Consider the following 18,617-nt stretch of genomic DNA (forward strand, 5'->3'; position numbering starts at 1 on the left):
GGGGATGGGGAGCGACGCTCTAAAATATCGGAGCAATAACAAAGTTTGAATGAAGCGGGCCTCGATTCTCCTTCTCTCGTCTGTCTGCTCGTCGTACGCCCGCCGCTCAGTCAGGAGGAAGTAAAATATCGCGGCGGCGGTCCTCGTCAGCAGCAGCAGCGGCAGCATCCAAGACCCGGTCCAAGCCCCGGTCTCTTCCCTTCGTCTTGCATCGTTCTTCCGACGAGTGCGATGCGGTCTGCAGACGGGAGTGCGGGAGCAGCAGCAAGGCAGGCAGTAATCTCCTTTCGTTCTCAACTGCTAAGGTTCTTTCCCTCACTCACTCAGCCACTCTTTCACCCACCAGGCTTGCCGCCACCTCCGACGTCGTCGGCCAAACTCGTAGCAGGAACCCGGCTAGCTCTCAGTCAGAGTGGAGTATTAGGTTGACCCTTCCCCCCTCCCCGTTCCGATTCCCTTCTCAACCTCCTTCTCGCACTCTTTCTTTTTCCGTCTCCTCCGTTCCCTTTGAAAGAGCCACGGGTAGAAGCCACCAAATTGAATTAAAAGCGTTCCTCTCCGGCCTCTTTCTGTTCCTCTCGATCGCTCGTTCGACAGGAAACAACGAGCATCACACCCCGCTCCCTTCGGAACCACCACCCCCTTGCCCGCAAAGCTAGTTCGTCGCAGCGTGCGCGACTGACACCTCTGCGGGGGACTTCACCCATGACATCGTCTATTCGCAGCTCCTAAATGGAGCTGTGTCTGAGAAGCATCGCGAAAACCATACCGGGAGGACACATCAGAGAATTGATAGCTTAGAACTCTTGTGCATACATCAGGAAGAGGTCCAGCAAAAGCGCATACTCAGGACAACATTGTTTCCTATCGGATGCAGACAGTCGATGGTCGAGGTTTCGTAACCCTTCCGTTCCTCGTAATTCCGCTCCGAGTGGGCTTCGAATTTCTTCGGGTGGATTCTTAGCAAAACACCCCTCGCCGCTCTTTCATCGCTCGGCGCTGCTGCCATCGGAGCTCGACGCTGCTTGTACGGCATTTCGCTCGCCCGGCTCGAAATGCTGCTCACCTCCGGGTCGGGAGCTCCCTTGCCTCAGGTTGCTTGCCTGCGAGTCAGGCAGCGAGCTTGATTGCCGGCCCGCACCGGTGCGCTGCTCGGATGGCGCTCGTCGCCGGCTAGGATATTAATCTAGGCTGTAGCGTGCACAACTGCGCATGGATGGATGCTCGCATGGAAATATGTATGTACATACTGTGAGGGAAGTCCAAAGTCCCTCGAGAACCGAGGGGTGGTTTCAGTCTCCTCTAATTCCTCGTGGAATTCCACTTCTAATGGCGTCCGTCAGTGGTCAGGCGTTCAAGGAAAGACCCGACATGCGTCAGGTGGTCAAAGTCGACAGCTGATTGTGGGAACGAGCATTCCGCGTTGGGTATGATCTCTCCGACCGGCATTAAGGGGAGGATACCTGGCGGAGTTGCCGTCGAGAAAATTCCCCGTCTCCCGTGTTCGTGTACGTGGTGACTATCTTCTCCTCGTGAGTTCCCGATACAAACGAAGTATGGGCAAACTATAGGGAGATTCAGCTGCGAGAAGTCCCGCTGCTCTCGGGAGCGCCCGCGAAATTCGTTTATATCACACTCGAGGAGCGTTGTCTTCTTCATTTGACGCACTTCATCTCACGCCCGAGCATATTTGCATTTCTTTTGCTATTTTGTATCCCTCCTCCCCAGCCCCGATCCGAGTCCCTTGTTCCGAACCCGGGCGCCTGCTTGAAGGCGCACACCCCGACCCCGCGCCGAGCGGAAGAGAGCTTCACCTCCCGATGCTGTTCTCCAACCCTCCTCCGCATCAGCAAGTCTGCTCGTGTTTTCCTTCCCGACATTCGCACAAAAAGTGAAGAGTTACTAATTTTTCTGCGGTGAGCCCTGCAGCAGACATGGAGGGGCGCACCCCGATAGAGTCCTCGGGGTATGGAATGGATCCCATATAAAATTCTTGAATTGACTAGGTGAGAGGAGAAGGGCTGTGACCAGGCTCGTTCCGCCGCAGCTCTCGCCGGCTGCAACGAAATGCAGAGAAAAACGCGTCCCGAACGGAATCTCGTAGATCGTAACGCGTACCTGGACAGCGGGGGCATCGGATGCGTCTCGAGTTCTCATTCGAGCGAGCGCAATCAGATGTCGAGCCCAGTGTCCTGCTGTAGCGGCGTTCCGAAGTCGCCAGAAGATGAGTGGTGTTTGATATGCAAGTGTGTGTGTTTATGCTCTGCCACGCTGGCCGTTCGCCCTGTGGCTCCCTCTCCCTCTCTGGGCCCCCATATTCTATCCTGCGGGAACCCCCCTCGGGAGCTCCCGTCCCCGCGAATCCTTATATGGTTGGCCTCTCTTGCCGCCTACATACGAACCAACACCAACCATCCGAGCAAGCAAGCCACTGTTCCCCCAGCTTTGTATCCCGAGAGAAACCTACTGTCTGAGACAGCCGATCCGCGCGCCCTCTGCGGAATTCGAACGGGACGCTGCTTCATTCTCTGTACGGGCTGCTAGCCAGGGCGTAGTTGAGATATTATAAATGCTCCTTAGTCGAATGAGGCACGGCCGATGAGATTCGATACGAGCCGGTCTCCAGGGTCCGGATTTCAAGGTCTTCTACCTCGCCTGAATCGCTAATTGAGGCCCTAGCCTGTAACTGGGTAACAAGTCGTATAGAGAGCACCCTCGGTAGCTTTTCCGGTGGAATCCCTAAACGAATTGCTGAGAAGACTCAGTCAGGAGGGAATCCGAGAGGGAAGTCGTCAATGGACGAGGGTTGGAATTTTCACAGCTTCGCACCAAACGAAAGTTGTCTGACGATTCTCATCGCGGCTCCGCATTAACCCCCCAAGACTCCTTGCTGAACAGTACGGATATGGTTAATCGGACGGAGTTCATTCGAAAGTTCTCAAGAATCTTCCCGAGGGATATTCCTCCCGCCGAGAAACTCGTAGCCTCGCCCAAACGGATTATACCTCCGCACAGCGAGCTTTGCCGAGGCGAGCGCCTGGAAGCGACTCGACTTCGGTGAGCATATTCCTTGTCCTATTGCTCGCTCCTCGTAATCCGCTGTCGCGGAGCACGGCCCACGGATCGGGTTCATCAACGAGGGTGAAAACTTCAGACAGCGAGCGAGCCTCTATCGAGGCACGTCGTTATCATCATCATCATCAAGAGCTGCAATATTAGGACATGTGTAGACGGCACAGACAAGGATAGGAGGAAATACCATGGAAGGATCTGTCGATCTAAGGAAAGAAAATATGGAAGGGCCGGGGAGCTCGGAATCTCGTAACACGGCGCTCTCAATGTGCAGGTTACTCGTCCGCTCGCGAGATATGACCGGTCCAGGGGAAGAACTCTTACGCAAGAAGCTATTTCCGCGTGGCAAGACCACTTGGCCTCAACGAATTGCTTCTTTTGCTTCATCCAGCCGGAGACTGCCTCCCGCTCTGACGTCTTCCTTCGTGCACTTTCCGTTCTCTCTTTTCCACTTGGTTTCTTCTCTCGCGGTCTCGATCAGGCTCACAGGACTTGAGATGACAGTTTAGCATTTCGCTCCGTTCACTGGAGGTTACTGTAGCCTGAAGTCAGTGGAGCTTCGAAATCGTATCCTCATTACTTATTACTGGTTACCGGTTGGTGCAACCACCTTCTCGAAGCAATCGCCCAGACACAGAGAGGGAAATTCGCTGAAAGAAGCATTTCAGGCTCATTCAGATGCCGTGAACTCCCAGAGAGCGCTCGGAATCTCGACAAGATTCCGAACGCCGCTCCTGTCCCGAGTGAGCTTTGAGGGAAATGTGACCCGCGCGACATTAAGACGAATGTCGTTCGTTCGGGCTGGGGTGAAGCGTTGAAAACCTGGGGGAATCAAATGGGTGGAATATCGGCGGGACAAGAAGGGGCTGGGGATGGGAGGGGAGGGAGTAGGGACGCCCGGGGAAGAATATGGGAACCACCGGAGGGAAATGAAGGGAAGGGCTCGGTTGATATGCATGATTGTGATCTCTTTCCCTATTCCGTCGCCGTCGTCCTCGTCCTCCTCCTCGTCCAGACCTCCCCTTTCTCCTCCCCCGTAATGTCCCCTACCCTCATGGCATGCGCCGTTCAGGAGAACAGATATTGCCGACCTGCCCGCTCGGCTGACGACTCCGTCGTAGCGAGAGAGAGAGCGAGAGAGAGCGGTCGCTATCGCAGGTGCTCTCTGTTCCCTCGGCGGTTCCTTCTCAGCGAATGAAGGAAAGGGACTCCTAAGAGATAGATAGAGATTTCGCGACCATGAGGGTACACGGAGGAGAATAGGGCGGGGTCCGATGAGAGTTCTAGACGACAGGGACGGAGGGAGACACGGGCAGGGGATGGGATTATCAAACTTCTCATCAGCCTCTCTTTTGCCTAAGTTTCTGCCGTCGTGTGCTCCCCCTCTTCTCGAATGTCCGTCCGTCTGTCGCTTACTTGTTTGCCAAACGAACCCCGCCGGAAAATCAAGCGACACAATTCACTGCAAGACCCGACGTCGCGCCGCTGGCTCGGATTCTCGAGTCAACAGCAACACAACACGGGGTAACGAAAGATCCAGTCCGAGCATCTGCCGCGGGGTCGGAGCACGAAACACATTGGGTTGAAATCTTGTGCGCGTTAGAATGCAGTTTGCGTTCGCCGCGGAGGGTCCGAGATAAAGGAAAAATATCAATCACTTATGGTCCGGGGACGTTCCTCGGTCGGAGCCGAGCATCTTGGGAAAGTCCTTCGACCCCTAGATCAGATAGGCGGGGGATGAGAGAGGTTCAGGATATCAGCAATGGAAAATAAGATCGAACAAGATAGGCAACATCTTCTGCTTGACGCCGGAGCAGAGCGGTCGTCGACTCGGCTGTTGAGTAGCGACAATTTGTTCCGTTGGCTTTTTCTCACGCCACGGTGCGCCCACAAAGCCGATGCCATACTTGCTGGCGCTGAGGCTGGATCATCGGAAAGGGTCATTCCGTCTTCTACGACAATGCTGACAACGACTCAGAGAATCACGGAAAAGAACTCATTCGTTTCCCTCATCATTCACTGCTCTATATTCCCTGTACGGACCGCTATAGTTGTTTCTCGGCGGGGCAACAGTGGTCAATAAGTACTCGTCCGGAATTTTCGCTGCCCGTACTCTTGCCTCACTCGGAGAGTGGCCCAACGGATCGCAATCATTCTGAAGTCGCATCAGGAGCCGTGGCCGAAGAATTTGCCGATGCGTCTCTCTTCGGACCCACGTTGGCGTGAAGGTCAATTCTGCGGAATCAGGCGTTCTCGCTCTAGTCTGCTCCGACTCTGACGTCGGAACAAAGCTTGCACGATGAGGGAACTCAATTTTGCGATGACGAGCGCTGCGAGCCGACTCGCCGAAACTAAGGAAGGCCGAGTGTTCGAGGAGATCAGACGGAATTCCATTCATTCACCAATCGACCATCTCGGACTTTCTATCTGGGTCATGAGTCATGAGGGACCGGAACCTGTTATAAGGATGACGGTCCCTCATTCTAAATTCTCGGAGGAGTAAATCGATCCGAAACTTTCACTTGTCCTTCCATTCTGGACAAATGGAGGCGACTCGCCGCGGGAATGAACGGCCGAAGCTGTAGCTACCTGCCCGTTTCCAATGTCACCGATCGTTCGTCCGCCCCCCGCACCACCATTCCAATGAGAGACTTAGGAGGCGCGTGTTTAAAGAATTCCCTGAAGGTTATCCTTCCGCCATAGTGTCGGTGACAACTGTTGCGGCTTCATCCGTCCAATCATTCCGTCTGCAGTTTCGCGAGGCCTAAATGACATTGCTGGCGCACACCTGCGTTCTGAGACGGCGCATGGCTATTAAAAATGGCTGCCCGAGTCTCGGAGTCCCTTTGTTTGCTGTCATCCCCTTTCCGAAAACAGTCGAAAGACTATTTGAGATATGAAATCCTTGACAAAGTTTTTGTGCCATCATTACTATGATTGTATTGGAGCCGTACGATTCACATCCGAAAATGCGGCAATTGAAGCGATAACTCTGTTCCATCGGTTGACGTGGCCCTTGCCGCCTAGCTGCTTGATGGCTCGTTCGTCCGCCGAGCAGGGGACTCAATGGCGCGTCACTCGGCGTTTACTACAACAAAGTAGTTGTCGCACTAGAATGCCCGCGCACCCAGCGATCCGCCTATAATTTACATGAGAGCTCGCTATGCCAATCGACGGCACCGACCGACGGTTCGGGCGCATAACTCGATCGACTCGTCATCGGATATCCAATCCCTACCAGAGATCGAAGGTGCTCGAATATTCCAAGCAGACAAATAGCACCGTGTCTGACTGCCAGCGGAAGTGCTCGTCGGAGGATGCTGCGGCTCTCGGATAAAAATTTGAAGTCTCTCCCTCAACACTTCCAACGAGGAACAAAATGAAAAAAAACAGGGCTCGAGATAAATGTGAGTATAAATCAACATGAGGGAATTACGGCAGAATCACGGCGCGCAACATACGAACGACGAGCAACGAAGGCATCAGCAGAAGCGGACAGGCCGGTAGCATGCCTGTCGCATCGGCGACCGCAAAGAGAAGCGCGGGGACCAGCGGCAGCTCCTTCTCGTTCGATGATTTTCGCCGTTAAATCTTCTCCGAACCGCCCTCGCCCCTCACTCATTCTTCATCATAGCACCGACTAACGTTCGCATCCGATAGCCGAGCTTCTCACGGTGCAGACTTTAAGTCGCAACCTTAGATTTTTCTTCTCTTTTTCTCGGATATTCTTGATCGTGTTACTTGCAGAACTCCGCGGATCAAACGCCCGGGTACATAATTTCGCGAAGCAACGAAAATAATATCCAATCCTCCTACTGAGAGAGCAATGAGCCCGAGGAAGCGCTGCACTGGAAATCCGAGCATCAGTAAGCTCATCTGCATCAACGACCACAACGACTTCGGCAAGCGAAGAAGAAGCGAAACTTCACCAGAAAGTCAGTGCTTCTGGTCGTCGAAAATGACGTCGACTCCAACCAACTACGGTCGGTCTAACGATACAAATTCGAATCGGAAATCGCAGCGAAAGCGACTGGGAATATTCCGAGCCGAATAGCTGGCGGCAATAGCGCTCTCGAAGTTTTCGCGAAAAGCTGCCGACATGGAAATCTAGAGCGGATTCATCCGGAAGTTTCTCGAACAAAAGATGTTTTATTAGTAGCTGTAACATCCGCTCACTACAAACTTCATCAGCGGGTCTCGACGAAAGTTCGACCGTGTCCCGATCGGCTATTAATCGCCTCTATAAATTTGGCTCGTTGTGAAAACAAGGTCTTCGGGTCTTCTGACAAGAGCTGACCCTAGGTCGCTTCCCGTGCTTCACTCTGAAATTCCTCGTCCTTTTGTTTGTTCGCTCCATGAGCATGAGACATTCCACCGAAATAACGTGAACCAGATTCGATAAATGACAAGGGGTCATTAGAAACAATCAAAATCCGCTATTGATGTGAACAGAATCCGAGTACCCGCGTCGGAGAGAAAATCTCGATTAGGGAGCGACGGTCGAGGAGCTCGTCCCGCGTATGATGAATTTTTCTATTGAACAGTCTCCGACTCTCTCCGCATCCCCGAATTTCGAAAATTTTATATCCTCACAGAGGAAGAAGAATCGAAGGGCTGGTCCACCTCTTTGAACAATATCCATGTTTCGCTCTTCCGTAGTTCCTCACTACACGATTTGCTACCTCTCCTCTCGCTAATTCTCTCAACGGCAGCCGTGAGCGGCGCATCCCGCAAAACAGAAGAAGTCGGGGCCTCTCACTTCGTTTGCGGCTGACTGCGCCGATTCGGTAGACGAAAAGGAAGATCCCGTCCGCGTGGACAATCGACAGGATCGCAGATGTACTTCTCGGCTGAGCGACCGTCCAGGGACATTGGCGTTTATAATCCTCTCCTGTCTGATGTCAGAATCACCCTGAATGTGAACGAGTTTCAGGCTTACCGCCAACGCTCTGCCAACTAATCTCGAGACAAATCGCAAGAACTTTCGCTCGCTGAGAAAATTGTTTCGGGCTCACTAAGGAAAATGCTTTGCACTTCGATGACAATCTGCCGTTAAATTCAACAAAAGCTCTTTCAGATGATTACCCGCGAAGTCGATGTTGTGAAAGATTGAACAGCCGCGAACCTTCGGTGAAAAATCCTAATTGAGAGTGTCTGACCACAATGTCATCGCAACCGCAATGGCGTGGCGACTAGCATTCAAGGACTGCCTCCGAGTCCGCCATTCCTGATGCATCATCAGGTCACGAAACAATATCAAATCGATGAAACCGGAGCCCACGTCACGGTTTTCCAGTCGGGTTCGCTCAGCCTAGGGGAGGGAGAGTTTGCTCCGATCCCCCGCAATCGCTCCCCGGTTGTCGAGGATGACCGAGGCATCACGGGATTCCCCCGGAGTTTCCGAGGGAAAACCACTATTCCACTCGATGAGTTTCTCCGCGGGAATCGGAATCAAGTAGTAAGAAAGTCATTTGGATGGTGAACAATGAGCATAGCAAGGTTGGAGACAGACGCGCGATTGAAATGAGCAGCGAAAGGCACGCCCGCGGAAAAAACTCCCGGTCTGCAAGTTTCTCGTGTTTTGTCGCCATCCGATTGCGAGTCATTACGCGGAACACACAGCAATTTTCCTCGTTAACATGGAACATCTCGGCTCGGAACGTTTTGAAGAAACAACAGACGTAGATTTTTCCTTATGTCTCCGAAAGTCAAGAGATCGCCTTGACCTCTTCCAATGGAAACGAATAGCTCTAGACGTTTCTTCTGCATTTCGGTTTCCTATCTGCTTCGGCTGCGTGCGATTTCTTTCTGTCTTCCCGTGACATCGATGACTCTACGTACGAAGACAGACGGACCAGAGCGAAAAGCCGAAAATTGTTATGATCGGAGCTCTGAAGGAATATGGGACGAGAGGATGGGTGAATCGGCGGAGCAACAAATGACTGCGCGAATTGATGGGAGCGGACGACGAGAAAACAGGGCTTCTTCTGCTTTTCAAATACAAGATGCTCAATGCGCCCGCCCTTCAGCCCGTTGCTCGCTCGCTCGAGTGCTCTTTTGTTGAAATGTATAATACATAAGTAAATGAAGTCTCAGATTCTGGGACAGTTTGGACTGTCGTTGCAACAATAGCTTCAGCCTGGAACATCCAGAAGACTCTTATTTTCTTTCTCGGCGGATGATGACGATCATGGTTTCGCCGCCGAGACTCCTCGCCGCCTCCGATGTTTGGGACGACTAAAACCGTCGGCCAACAAGAAAAATCTGCTGCCAACCGAAAAAAATCTGCTTGAAGAATCCTGCGCGAAACGTTTCACAGAGTCGCACGGCCATTTTCGCAGACCGGCGATTCGAACCAATCGAAGAACGCATTCCCCATTAACGCTGCCGGACCCAAGAACGGCTAACCCGACCGAGGATTCACGGACTGACGATACGCGTTCAGTCACGCACGCAGTCAGTCACAATTTCACGAACACGCAGCGCTGAAGAAGCCCTTTAACTGATTCCTAATAAATAGCGTCAAGCTATATCATCGGTGATCTTCTATGAAATAAAACCCGATGAGCATTTGCCGAATCGAGAAAGAGGAATCGATCGTGTGGCTCCTAGGTGCATGGTCATCATCTATGACGGCGTTCATTGCAAGCACAAGCAGCCCAAGGATGACACGGAGCGCGCGAACCTCGATAGCGTGAACAGCAGTAGTCGCCACTGACGCTTTCTTCGCTCCAATCAAAACGTTGCCGAAATAGTTTCCTGTTCCTCGAGACTCGAAATTGCCAGTGATTTAGAATATCGTTCGTATGATTCCGAGCCCTTGTCTGACTGAATCAATCGCTCCGGTTTCCTCCAATTGCAGCCAGGCGAGCACGTGAAGACAAAGCCGTCACGAACCTGCTCAATTACTGGCTTCGAAATTCTGGAAATATCCGCGAACGATGAAACAGCATTTTTGCTCGAGTTTCTCTCGTTGTGGTCGGGGAGTTTTTCGTTGGTACTTCAGAGGGGCAAAGCGGAGCGTGAAGAATTCTTCGGTGGTCACACTTTCCTTGATCCCCCGCTCCTACGGTATTGCTCATCCTACATCCCGCCAAGCGAACGCTCGCTCGATGCGACTCTCGGTGGGAAGGCGCTCAGCTCTCAAATAGATAACCCCGTTTTCTAATTCTTCTCGAGTTCCGGGAACCGAGTGTCCCTTGGCAGTTCGCCTCCCTGGAAGACGGAAAGCAAGTACGGAGAAATCAACCGATAGGAGCTAGCTGGGAGGTCAAGGCCCCCGTAGTTCCTCCACCTCGGCCGTCCGCCTTTAGCCCCTTCCCCCGAGCTCTAGTCAGAATCTCGTGTCTTGCCCCTGAAAAGACTCGGTGCCACCGCTCGCTGTACCACCGGGGCCGAAATCGGGCTCCATCCGTAAATTCACTTCTCCAATGGGTTCCTAATCATCTTCACCAGGAGCGGGACCAGAGGGAATTGATCCGCGACCTTGGTGACATTGTTGAAGCTCAAGTGACTTCTACCGGGTTGGATCCTTGCTCAGCGATAATAAATCGGCTATCTGTTCGTCCATTCCTCCGTTTGTCGGTTGTTCAAACAACGTTCAGGAAATTGCGTTATCGCCGACGCGGCTGCTGACGGCCGCGGCTGCCGTCTGTGTTAGCGCTCGGTCGCTCGCTCGTTCGTTCGGCAAGTCAGATTGAATTCTTCTGTTGGCCGTCAACATTGTCGTCAACTTCAGCCGGCCATCACTCCGACGACGGAACGCAATGATCACCTCACTGTTCCGAAACGGGCACTTCTCGAGAGGAGCCACGACAGGAGGAACTCGGAAGAGCTATGATTTGATTTGTCGAAGTTCACGGATCGCTTTCCCTTATCGTCGAGATGAACGATGATACCGAAGCTCTTATCCCTTCTGAATATAAGGTGACTGGAAGAGAAACAAGTTCTCGAGGTTGCCGACTCGGTCATCGGGGTAAGCCAGAGAATCGACTTCTCGCCTTTGACGAGCAATCACAATCATTCGGGTTCTCGTCGACGCTCGGAACGGCTCTCGGCTCCCCACAAGTAAGAGAAAGAGCGTGCTTCCTGGGAGTCCTTACATTCAACTATAAATCGCTCCTCCATGAGCTCTCGGGACCGAGAGAGTTCCGGGATGAGCCACCGCGAGCGGGAGACGCGAAATAAAATGTCGTCGTCGGCCACGTTGACGATGTAGAGGTTGAAATCCCCGAGGGTGGACATGACACCGAGACCGCGCGCTCCCTACTTCGGAAGACGAAACCTCAGCGGAATGATCCGCCGCCGCAGCCGCCGTCGAAACCCCTCAAATGTTAACACCCGCAGTTCTGAATATTCAAAGCACTCCCACTTCAAGTTCGCAAGGCGGTAGCCCATTATTCCTGGAGTTTTTCTTTTTCCACGTTGTCCTTGCTGCGGGTCACATTTTCGTTTCCTCATTTTCTTTCCTCGAGAATGGTAAAGTAAGATACTCGTTTCTTTTCGCGAATCACTGAAGCGGCGGTCGCCGCAAAATTCCACATCGGTCTTCGTGCGGTGAAACGAAGAAGAAGGAGAGTTCTCATCATGACCTACTTGAGCAGACATTCTGACAGAAAATTTCAAGCGTCTGTCGCTTTTGCCGCTAGATAACGTGATTTCTAGATAACCTTCAATCGCTTCAAATGATGCGGAATCGGATGCGTTCTTCTCCAAATAAACGGTTGTAGCGTGAGTGAATCAGGTCCTTTCGTAATTATTTCGGCGTTCGGCGGAATAAAAACTAGCGATGGTGTGTCAGTGCAGGGTTGTGTTTTTTTCGCAATAAAAATTGTTCCAAGATACGTGCCTCCGTAGCTTGCGGTCGATTATTGAAAGTAGTAATAAGTCTCTTCTCTGTGATAGCGTGATTCGCCATTCAACGTGAGCGAGGAATCCCGCTGATCTATTTCCGAGTGTGTCTCTGTGTTTGGTTGTGATCGTGTGTATCGGTGGCGGCGCGGAGGTTGCAGCAGCGGCGCTCGGAGTAGCTCAAGGGTTGGGCCCATTCGCTCCTGTCAACAGCTCTCGTCATGTAGCTCTAGCAACTATGGCAACGAGCGGCCAATATGTAATCCCCCACCTCTCGTTCAGTTCGGTTCAACCTAATCACCGGCACGATAATCTCTGAAGGAGCGTTCCTGAGCGCTCGGAACACATTGATGCCATGAGCGCAATTGGAAGGGTTTCGATCCGACATTCGTCCAGAGCTCCCGAAAAGATGGAATGAGGAGCCCCGCTTCGGGGGAATAAAACTCCAGTTCCGGATAACTTGACGCTGAATGTCGGCGGGCCGCGAAGCCCCTAACTCAGACCTCGTTTGATAAATTAGCGCCGAGCACGTTGCCGAGCAAAAGACGCACTCTCAGCGCCAGGAACTTCGACTCATGAGCGTTTGAAGTATCTAGTCTCGTTTTTCTGTTTCGGTTTTTCCGCTTCAATAGCTGTCGGCAACATCCCGAAACTACCCGCCCGGATGCTCGTTCGACTGGATTGCCGGCTGCCGCCCCCACTCCGCCACTGCTGACGTCGACGACGGCTTCGAGAGAGGTCAGATCGGAACCTCGCGCTCGTTGTAGACACCTTGCTTGGGTGGGGACCTCGCTGGGTGTTTTTGTCTGATCATGAGCGGCGCGACTCCGACGGAATATCAGCAGCTTTCGCCTTGTCCGTCGACCTAATCATCGTCGTCATGATTTCCGTGCCCACTCGGCTTTCATTCCTCGTTCGCCCATTCAGAGAATATGTGACGTCTCTGCACCGACCGTAAGGATCTCGCAGCGTTCTATGATGCAGGAAGCAAAAAAAATGCCCAGCAGCACTGATTGAATCGTTCCTAGCGGCTAGAGCTTGCCCGTTCGTTCGCCACAATGAATCGATTGACTGGGTCTCGCTGGCGGACGCTTCCGCCGCCGCCGCGCAGACTAGGCTCGCGGCTGCCGCTTGGCCGGTCACCCGCTAGCTGGCTATCAAGAGAGCGTGCGATATTATAAAAGCAAGAAGACTCATGGTCTTTGTCGACACCAGTTACCCATTCGATGTGACTTTCTACGCTGACAGCGGCAGCAGAATGAGTGACTGCCTATAGTGGGTCCATCTATCGGCTGTTCATCTGTTCTTGAAACTGCTGCACACATTGTGAGCGAGTCTGGCATGGCGGGCTCTCCTCTCATTGGTTTGCTTCCTTGCCTCCCTGCCGTGGCTGCCGAGTGGAGTTTTACGAGTCACGATGGACAACTACGGCCCGCTGACGCCGCTCACACACGTTGAATGTGTGTGTGTTTTCGTTCAAATGGTACCGATCGCACCGGGTCGACGAAAATTCCTACTGACGAACACGCCGCCCCGCCGACTATTCGCTGAGCTCTAGCTAGCGAAAACTAGTCCAGCGTTCAGTGCGGTTCAATCGTAACGAAAAATCGTTCCGAGACCGCTCGTGAGCACATGAGCGCACGTTGATGAATTTCAAGAACATCGATCCGAGAGGAGAGAATATTCCCTTCATCGCATCGCCGAAATAATACCCGGCTCCGAATGCCCGGCGACATCGCTATTGTCGCGATCCCGCGGCGACTGCTGGGTCGAAATTCTAATTCCGATTCAATCGGATCAAGGATGACAGCCGGTTAATTATTCGCTTTCTCCGAAGTATGCTATGAAACAACGCATCGAAGAGAAGAAAGCAAGGATATTCGCCGTACCGAATCTCCCTCTCCCAAGCCAGCAGATGAATGGGGGAACGTATGTATGTATGATGGGTATGTACATGATTCAGCGAACGGGCAGGCGATGAGAAAGCGGAGCTCCGGGTAACCCTCGCTGTAAGTGATGCGAGCTGAACGAGTCCCGGCATCGCTGCGAGCTCCACGGACCTGGCACTCTGGATCTAGATCGTTCGCTGCTTCCAGAAAAGACCGGAACCACATGTTCGATGAGCTTTGTTTGCTTGGACCCAGTCGTTAATCAGAGGGTCCACGGGATAAAGTCCGGAGGATTCAGCAATTAGCTTCATGATATCTCGGTGATCACACACAAACGAACCATTCGCGGAGCGAGAAGTGGATCAAACCGTTCGAAGCAGACAGACTAAGACGAATTGATCTCGCTCGTTTCCTGCGCACTAGGAAGCGGCAGCGCGCTCTTGAAGTGCAGCTGATTATTCTCGCCGAGGCGATCCAGTATGGAAACCTATACGGAGCCACGCAAGACTGCGGTGAGCTTTCGCTTGCTCGTGATCGTCATCGGGATATAAAGCAATTTGCGACGATTAATATATTTCAGAAGAAATTATGAAGATGCTGAAGAACAAGAGCACGACGGCCACGAGCGGAGCATCGTTGTGCGCCGCCGTCGAGACGACCGACGCCAACGAGTAAGACAGATGTCTTCGCCGGCCCTGTGGCTCGTTCATGGAAAAGAAGAAAAGGTTTTTGAAATCACACGTTCGTTTTGAACATTTTCGCGAAGCCAGAAACGGCCGACGTGGCATTAGCGATGTGGTCCGGAGCTGGAATTGAGCGGAATTCTAGACGTATCTGATGCTAAGGAACTGAATTCTTTGCCGCTTGAGCATTAATTCCGATGTCCTTCTCAATCTGAGAGAATGTGACCCGTCGTTCTTGTTATCGCTGTGGTCGCTGCTGCCATGAAACCCATCGGAAATGTTGTGCGCTGTTCCTCCTCGGCGCGGTCAATGAGAACGGCAGCAGCAACGAGCGAACACGTCACTCGGGATGAATGAGACGAGAAAGCAGAACAAGAAGAAGGAATAAGCATTGCGGCATTGAAAGTTGTTGAGCGATGCGCTTCCTTTAAATATTTCCAACATCAATCAGCAAGTTCATAGGAAGCCACAACTTGGCGGCGCTCGATGTCGGGGAGGAGCGCGTGAGACAAAGAATGTCGACCACAACGACAACGAGACCGTCATCAACGCCACCAATGCCAACGCTAGCTCGCGAGAAGCGAAAGCGATCGAGGCGTGAATGGCACGAAACCCAGAACATCATCAACCGCGTTTTGAATAGAAACGAATCGCTTTGGATCTCTGGCCGAGATGAGACATAGCGGACTCGACGGATATATTGCCCCGACTCCTACTTTGAGCCTCATGATGGTTCCTCCAAAGATCAAAAAGCGAGAGGGCGTCTAGAACGCCAGGACCGAATCCCTCAGGCATATCAGCCAGGTCTGGGACCCCCATCGCGATTCAAACTTTTTGGAGGGAAGTTCCAAGAGGAGGAATTTCCAACGTGCTTATGTGTTGGAACAAGTTGACATCGGTGACTATTGAACTTGAGCGTTCGATCATGTCATCTTGATCTTTGTTCCGTTGCTTGAGTCGTTGTTGCGATCCTTGCTGATGGTACAAGCCGACAAGCAACGCCAAGTGCTGCTCTTGTTGTCGTTGTTGTTGGTTGTGCTGCTGATCACAGTCCGTTGCATCCGGCGCGGTGGTGTGCCCCTTCGGATGCCGCGGCCGCCAAGGCAGAAAAACGCGCGTTTTTCAAGGCCTGTATTTGAAAGCCTCGCTTGCTCGTTCATCGCTGCTGCTTCAGTGAGAAACAGCAGCGGCAGCGAGAATGGAGGAAAGAAAAAAAACGACTTCAACTTCTCCGAAGACCGCTCGAACCCTGATGGAGCCACTCATGATTACCATAGAATCAGCAGCAGCGGAAACAGCGGTCACCGATTCCTCAAAGCGCTGCACTGGTATCACCACGGGCCCGTCTATCTAATTATAGTCCGATTCGAGGAGATTGGGGAAAAAAAAGAACACACAAGGCCTCATCGAAAGCGGATACCGTGACTGACTGATGTGAGTGAGGGAACGACTGCCGATCGGACGCAGCATCCGGAAGACGCCTCTGTGATCCTGTTAACCCATTCCAGGGTTTTACATGTACCTGCGACACTAGGTTGACAGCGTTATGGTGACACATGGCCCGGAGAGTTGGTTGCGCCTACGCCATAGATAATTTGAAAGCGCGCTTAGCCGACGGATATTTTGTCAGCTCGTCGTAGAGCATACGTGGCAAAGACGAGATCGCGATCACCGCTATCACATTTGGCTCCGAACAGCTCAATTTGTTCACCAGTTTGCGGAGAAGAACTGATAGTGGGCGCTAGGCTAAGCGAGCGTTCGATCGACCGACTGGCTGTCATATTGTTTCCTAAATCATGAACAATCTCGAAAAGAGGAGTTCGACGAAGGAGGGCGCCGACCCTGTTCAGTTCAGAAAGAGAAACACATGGTCTACCTAAGCGACAAACCGATCGCCTGACGGACGACCAGCGAACGCGCAAATGAAGTCGTCTTTTCCTCTCCCTTCCATCAAGACATACATTCAGCTAGACTTTCCTTCGCACGAAGCGTGATGCGGAAAATTCAGCGCATCCCTGATATGTGTCTCCAGAGAAGCGGATGTGGAAATCAGTCACAAAAATTACACCCTCCTATCTTCGGTTACAGGAAGTAGGGCTATTCTGAATATTTTAAGATTTTCGTTATTGTAAGTCGACCAGTCGAATGTTTCTATTTTTTTTTGCGGAACTGTTGGGAAATTCTCCGCGTTCGTGATTAACGCGCTCGTCGAGCGCTCATTCTAGTAAACATTCAGCAACTACAAGCCGTCGTCCCGTCAACCATTGCTCCGGGTGAGGGTAGACCAGAAAACTTTCGCAAAGGTCGAGACACCGATGCGGCCACTTCGGAAGACTGGAGGAATAATGAAACGTTGTTCGGGGGGAAATATGACGGTTCATGAAATTATTTCTCCCCAGGAATCAAGGCAGACGAGAGCGGGCGGATGCGATTCGATTTCAGAAGCTGATTAAAGGGCTTCAAAATTCATGTCGGTCGATGAGATGCCATACGACACGATTCGATGTTGGGAATCGGATTCACTCAGCCTCCGCTGAAAGTGCGCGGTCATCCGCGATCGGTCTGGCTCTGATTCTTGAGAATTCATTTTTCAAAAATTGAAGGACCCGTTCTCTTGGACGCTTAGGTGAAAGTATGAATCTCTCACAGCCCTACGGGACTGGTCGACTTACGAACGAAGCGCCCCGATAAAACCAGAAGGAAAAGATTCAAGACGAAACGTGGTGTGGAAACCGAACGGCTACCGCCGCGACGCTTACCTGTCCGTGGGAGCTCTGGCGTCCGCTGTCGGTCTGTTCGGGTAGAAAATATAGTCGAATGGAAGCCAAGTTCACTTCGGCCACTTCATCCCTCCAGCACAGCTGCATCTCGGCGATGCAGGGATCTTCATTGGGTGTGATCCGGACGAAAGCAAACTCGCCGACGTCGAATAAACGTTCCTCGAGCACGTCTTTATTGACATAGCGGAAACCCCCATAGAAGACGCGGTGACCATTCCGACCACGAGGGGGTTCGACGAGCTGCGGAGCCAGTGATATGATCTCATTAGGCATCGCTGCCACCTGGAAAAATGAAAGGAATTTGCCGGTTAGTGGATGAAGTCCATCAGTGATAAAGATCAACTTCGAGCAAGCTGATCCGTAAACTCATGATCTAGAAATGACAGTTCGGGGCAAGGGAAGGGGGGCGCGGCTTCTGATTATTCGGCCAGTGCTTCGAATTCGACTGTCATCCCTCTTGCCTGGGTTGTTCTATCGAGGTACGCGATGCAATGCTGTCGCACGAGTTTCTTTCTCGTCTGTTATCAACGCTGCTTACGAAATCACGTGAATGATGCGACGCAAAAGTGTGAACTATAACGAGCAGATTATTGAGCGCCCCGTTGAATGCGATAGCGCCACGAAATCCAGAATCGATCACTATTTAGTTGAGCAACGAGCGGAATATTCCAAGCGAGGAAATGTAACCCAATGTTTCAGTGCACAAGCTCGATTACCTAAGAGGCCTCTTCCAACTGTTTAGCACTATTCGGTTTTGGCCGCTTCTCTTCGTCTTTCTTCTCTTGTTCATAGTCGTCGTCGCCGCTACCACCGCCGCCGTCTCCATCGTCGTCTTTGGTTATTTTTTCACTCTCTACTTTTTTCTCTCCTCGCTTTTCGGCTTATTCTACTCGATGATTCGATATTGAAAGGAACTCAGATGGATCCCGAGAAGAAAATAGTCGTGGGCGTCGAAAACTGCTAAGGTCATCCACAGTTGATCCAGATACTCGCTATTTATTCTGAACTAGTAAGAGACGCGAAGGGACCGGAACGTGAGATAGAGAATCACCAATAGCCAGACAGAACTTGGCTTATGATCAATCTGGAGAGCGATAAGTGATGAGACAGAAAGAAAACGCCAAGTACGGGCACGGAAGCAGTCATGGGACACTCATAGAGCTTTCCATTGTGGGCTGCCCATTTCGGAAAGATCACTTCAATGGGACGCCGCACCGACTAGTCGATGGTGCTCTTTGACCACATACGGGATGCTACCACGACGGGTAGGTATCTGCCCCAAAGCTGACACCTTGCCCGTCCGCTCTTTTTCCTCAGAGCTTCGCGCTGCGGAGAAAAATTGA

At 52.1% G+C, this 18,617-nt stretch overlaps 1 protein-coding gene across 1 annotated transcript in view; it reads right to left on the reverse strand.

Annotated features, from left to right (window-relative positions):
• The window catches only part of LOC100908381 (nuclear factor of activated T-cells 5), a 32,062-nt gene extending 14,515 nt beyond the window's left edge, over nt 1-17,547 (reverse strand). The window contains exon 1 of the mRNA XM_029112492.1: nt 17,254-17,547. Within this exon, the coding sequence (XP_028968325.1) occupies nt 17,254-17,547 (294 nt within the window). The remainder of the gene's footprint in view (nt 1-17,253) is intronic.
• Between the last annotated feature and the right edge of the window lie 1,070 nt (nt 17,548-18,617).

This window comes from Galendromus occidentalis, unplaced genomic scaffold, assembly GCF_000255335.2.
Source record: "Galendromus occidentalis unplaced genomic scaffold, Mocc_1.1 scf7180000077511, whole genome shotgun sequence".
Taxonomy (NCBI): Eukaryota; Metazoa; Arthropoda; class Arachnida; order Mesostigmata; family Phytoseiidae; genus Galendromus; species Galendromus occidentalis.